Here is a 5,443-nt window from a genome sequence, read left to right on the forward strand (position 1 = left end):
AAAATTAGCTGGGCTTGGTGGCAGGCGCTTGTAGTCTCAGCTACTCAGGAGGCTGAGGCTGGAGAATCACTTGAACCCAGAAGGCGGAGGTTGCAGTGAGCCAAGATCGTACCACTGCGCTGCAGCCAGGCAACATAGCAAGACTCTGTCTCAAAAAAAAAAATAAAAAAGTCTTTCTTTAATCCCTACCCCTCTCTGCTCTACCTGACAAGCCCCTGCTCACACTTTTAGTGATTTACAAATTTTGTCATCTTTTGTGATGCCTTCCCTAAACTCTAGTCAAAATCAGTTACCCACTATACTATATTCTCCTACAACGCTTTATCTTCAATTCTTACAGCTTCTAAATCTAACCCAATTATAAATAACAGTATCTGTTCGTCTTCTTAGCTCCAGACCTATGAGATCAGAAACTATATTTATATTTCTAAGGCCTGACAAATTGGCCTTAGAAATACAAAAAGCGGTTTCTGATCTCATAGAATTAATAGAATTTTATGAAATAGGATTTTATAAAATAGAATTGTATTCTATTTTATTCTCATGGAATAAAATAGTTGACTTTTTTAAGGAAAGAAAAACAGGCCAGGCACAGTGGCTCACGCCTATAATCCCAGCACTTTAGAAGGCTGAGGCAGGAGGATCACTTGAACCCGGGAGTTCAAGACCAGCCTGGGCAACATAGTGAGGCCCTATCTCTACAAAAAATAAAATAGACTGGGCATGGCAGGTCACACCTGTTATCCCAACATTTTGGGAGGCTGAGGCAGGTGGATCACTTGAGCCCAGGAGTTTGAGATCAGCTTGGGCAACATGGCAAAACCCCATCTCTACAAAAATTAGCTGGGTGTGGTGGTGTGTGCCTTTAGTCCCAGCTACTCTGGAGGCTAAGGTGGGGGGATTCCTTGAGCCTGGGAGATTGAGGCTGCAGTGGCCCTGATTGCACCACTGCACTCCAGCCTAGGGTAACAGAGTAAGACCCTGTTTTAAAAAGTAAAATAGTCTGGGTGCAGTGGCTCATGCCTGTAATCCCAGTACTTTGGGAGGCGGATCTCTTGAGGTCAGGAGTTCGAGACCAACCTGACCAACACAGTGAAACCCCATCTCTACTAAAAATACAGAAATTAGCTGGGCAGCTGGGAGCAGTAGCTCACGCTTTTAATCCCAGCACTTTGGGAGGCTGAGGCAGGTGGATCACAAGGTCAGGAGTTCAAGACCAGCCTGGCCAACACCATAAAACCACCGCACTCCAGCCTGGGAGACAGAGCTAGACTTTGTCTCAAAAAAAAGGTAAAAAAAAGAATTAGTTGGGCATGGTGGCAGCTGCCTATAATCCCAGCTACTCGGGCCGCTGAGGCAGGAGAATCACATGAACCCGGGAGGCGGAGGTTGCAGTGAGCCGAGATTGCATCATTGCACTCCATCCTAGGCAACAAGAGTGAGACTTCGTCTCAAAACAAAAAAAAAAGTAAAATAAAAATCAGTGTATCTTTTATGTCTAAAAAAAAAATCAAAATGATAATTTTAGGTCTTGTATTTTCACCATCTTGCTAGAATTTTTATTTGGTAGCCTGTATCCAAAGGTTCCGTAATATTTGGATGCTATTTCCTAACAATTTTCTTTTTCAAGACAGGGTTTCGCTCTGTCCCCCAGGCTGGAGTTCAGTGGCACAATCAGGGCTCACTGAAGCCTCAACCTCCCTGGCTTCAAGCACTTCTCCCATCTTAGCCTCCAGAGTAACTGGGACTACAGGCTCATGCCACCACGTCCTGCTAGTTTTTTTTGTATTTTGTAGAGACAGGGTTTTGCCATGTTACCCAAGCTAGCCTCGAACTCCTGAACTCAAGTAGTCCACCCACACCAGCCTCCCAAAGTGCTGGGACTACATGCATAAGTCACCACAACCAGCCCCTATTCCCAAACAATTCATTAATTAAAGCGTCTAAAAATATTCATCCTTAAGCTTACCTGCCTCATTTAGTGCTTTGAGAAAATAAGACTTCTCATTCCTTCAAGGTAGGAACCCCATTATTGAGGGCCACCCCATTTCTCTCTATCTCTTTTAGATTATTTCAAGAAGTCTTTTTATCAGTCTTTTTATCCTAGGATTTGGTCTTAAAGAGAATCTGTGGAACAGTGAATAATAGCCCTGTTATGGTGTGCTATGAGATTACATCTGTAATTTTTTTTTTTTTTTTTTTTTTTAAATAGGGCCTTGTTCTTTCACCCGTGCTGGAATCCAACAGGTCAATCACAGCCCTTAACCTTCTGGCTCAAACAATCCTCCCATCTCAGTTCCCCAAGTAACTGGAACCATAGGCATGTGCCACATGCCCGACTAATTTTTTCCACTATGTTTCCCAGGCTGATCTTGACCTCTTGAGCTCAAGCAATCCTCTGCCTCAGCCTTCCAAAGTGCTGGTATTATGAGCATGAACCACTGTGCCTGGCATTTATCTGTAATTCTTAATTCTTAAACTTCACCTATTGTATTTCGGCAATGAAGTCATGAAGTGATTCTGGCTTGGAGATGTCTCAAGTCTAATGCAGAAAATTGTTGAATTCCCAAATGTCACCTTTTTTGTAGCATTGTAAATTGAAATATTTGCTAATACGGAGAGCCATGCTTACTACAGTCATGTGCTGCAAAACATTTCAGTCAGTGATGGACCACACATACCACATACTTTATTTTTGCTGTATCTTTTCTGTGTTTAGATATACAAATAATTACCATTGTGTTATATTTGCCAACAGTATTCAGTATAGTAACATGCTCCACAGGTTTGTAGCCTAGAAGCAATAAGCTATACCATCTAGCCTAGGTTTAGTAGGCTATGCGATGATGTTTGCACAACGAAATTGCCTAATATTGCATTTCTCAGAATATATCCCTGTCATTAAGCAATGCACGACTATATTTTAAAGATGACGTGTTTTGGAGTAAATAATTCCCCAAATTTTTACCTAAAAAAAATGACAGTCTCCTTTATGTTGCACAAGATTAGTATTAATTTTTTATGTGTGACTCTGTTGCCAACTTTTTACTCTGTTCTTGCCTTTCCCTGCCAAACTTGTTAAAGAGAAAAATAAAAACAGTAGAAAGAAACTTCAGGATCATCAAGGCCATTTCTAAAATCAAGAAAGTCATGCTAATAAATTTTAAGAGAACTCTTCTGATAATTCAGTCATGCTTCCCTTAAAGGCAGGGATACATTCTAAGAAATGCAACATTAGGTGATTTTGTTGTGCAAACTTCGTAGAGTATACTTAGCAAACCTAGATAGCATAGCCTCCTACATACCTAGGCTGTGTAATGTAGCCTATTGCTCTTGGGCTGCAAACCTGTTCAGCATGTTTTTGTACTGAATACTGTAGACGACTATAATGGTAAGTATTTGTGTATCTAAACATAAGAGAGGTACAGTAAATTATAATGTTTTTTTGGTATAGAACAGTTAGAACATACAGTATTATAATCTTTTTTTTTTTTTTTTTTTTGGAGCTGAACGAAGTGTCCCTGTGTTGCCCAGGCTAGAGTGCAATGGCACAATCTCTGCTCACTGCAGCCTCTGCCTCCCATGTCCAAACGATTCTCCTGCCTCAGCCTCCTGAGTAGGTAGGACTATAGGCACATGCCACCACACCTAGCTAATTTTTTGTATTTTTAGTAGACACAGAGTTTTGTCATGCTGGCCAGGCTGGTCTTGAACTCCTGGCCTTAAGTGATCTGCCCGCTCTGGCCTCCCAAAGTGCTGGGATTACAGGTGTGAGCCACCATGCCCAGCCAGTATTACAATCTTAAGTGACTACCATTGTATATGTGGTTCACTGTTGACCAAAATGTTGTTATGTGGCATATGCCTGTATTAGATTTGGGATGTAGGTGAAAGACTTATCTTTTTATTTTTTAAAGGACAGGGTCTCGCCTCAGTTACCTATGCTGGAATGTAGTGACGCGAACATAGCTCACTGCAGCCTTGAACTCCTGCACTTAAGCAATCCTCTTGCCTCAGCCACCCAAGTAGCTGGGACTGCAGGCAAGCACCACCGTGCCTGGCTAATTTTTTAATTTTCATTTTTAGAGTCAGGGTCTCGCTACATTGCCCTGGCTAGTCTTGAACTCCTGGCCTCAAGTAATACTCACATTTCAGCCTCCCGAGTAACTGGGATTACAAACATGAGCCACCAAGCCAGGTTTTATCTTTAGATTAATATTAATTTAGCATGTTATAGTTGTAAAAACACAGAACTAAAAGTAAGGAGTTTTATACTCATTGCTGCAACTAACAGCTTTGTGACCTTGGGCAAATCTCTTTACTTCTCTGGCCCTTTGTCTACATAAGGAAAATTGAGACCAGATAATTCTACATATCTTTTGTTTCTAGAATTCAAGCATTTTAACATAATATTGTATCTGTTTTGCTGTTTGTCTTTTGGTTGCCAGGGAGAAGTTACACACTGGTTGGCATGTTCATTATATGTTGCATGCCGCAAAAGCATTATTCCCACGGTTGGAAAGGGTATCATGGAAGGCAACTGTGTTTCACTCACAAGAATACTACGTTCAGCTAAATTGAGGTAAACCACTTTGATGTTTTCAAATGTTGTTATGTAAGCTCTAAATTTTAGAATCAGTTTTCTCTTATTTTGAAATCATTTGACTTCATTTAATTCTTTTTTTTTTTTCCTGAGATGGAGTTTCGCCCTTTTTGCCCAGGCTGGAGTACAATAGCACCATCTCAGCTCACTGCAACCTCCACCTCCCGGGTTCAAGCCATTCTTCTGCCTCAGCCTCCCAAGTAGGTGGGATTACAGGCGCCTATCACCATGCCTGGCTAATTTTTATATTTTTAGTAGAAATGGGATTTCACTGTGTTGGCCAGGCTAGTCTTGAACTCCTGACCTCAGGTGATCTGCCTGCCTCAGCCTCTCAAAGTGCTGGGATTACAGGCATGAGCCTGTAAAAAGGCGCCTGGCTTTTTTTCTTTTTTGAGATGTAGCCTCACTGTATCACCCAGGCTGGAGTGTAGTAATGCAATCTTGGATTACTGCAACCTCTCCCTCCTGGGTTCAAGTGATTCTTGTGCCTCAGCCTCCCTAGTAGCTGGGATTACAGGTGTGCATCACCACGCCCAGCTAATTTTTTGTATTTTTTTAAGTAGAGATGGGATTTTACCATGTTCATCAGGCTGGACTCAAACTCCTGACCTCAAATGATCTGCCCGCCTGGGCCTCCCAAAGTGCTAGGATTATAGATGTGAGCCACTGCATGCCATCATTTAATTCTTAATTTGTTATAACATAGATAATCCTTTCCCAATTTTCATATCCTTTCTCTGCCATTCTTTCCTAAATTCTGCTAGAAACCTCTGTGTTAAATCTTTTTTTTTTTTTTTTCTGAGACAGGGTCTCACTTTGTTACCCAGGCTGGAGTGCAGT

At 41.6% G+C, this 5,443-nt stretch overlaps 1 protein-coding gene across 1 annotated transcript in view; it reads left to right on the top strand.

Annotated features, from left to right (window-relative positions):
• The window catches only part of RBL1 (RB transcriptional corepressor like 1), an 80,720-nt gene that overhangs the window by 3,900 nt on the left and 71,377 nt on the right, over positions 1 to 5,443 (top strand). The window contains exon 2 of the mRNA XM_037734423.1: positions 4,449 to 4,582. Within this exon, the coding sequence (XP_037590351.1) occupies positions 4,449 to 4,582 (134 nt within the window). The remainder of the gene's footprint in view (positions 1 to 4,448; positions 4,583 to 5,443) is intronic.

Source organism: Cebus imitator, unplaced genomic scaffold (assembly GCF_001604975.1).
Source record: "Cebus imitator isolate Cc_AM_T3 unplaced genomic scaffold, Cebus_imitator-1.0 Scaffold18, whole genome shotgun sequence".
In the NCBI taxonomy this organism is placed as follows: domain Eukaryota; kingdom Metazoa; phylum Chordata; class Mammalia; order Primates; family Cebidae; genus Cebus; species Cebus imitator.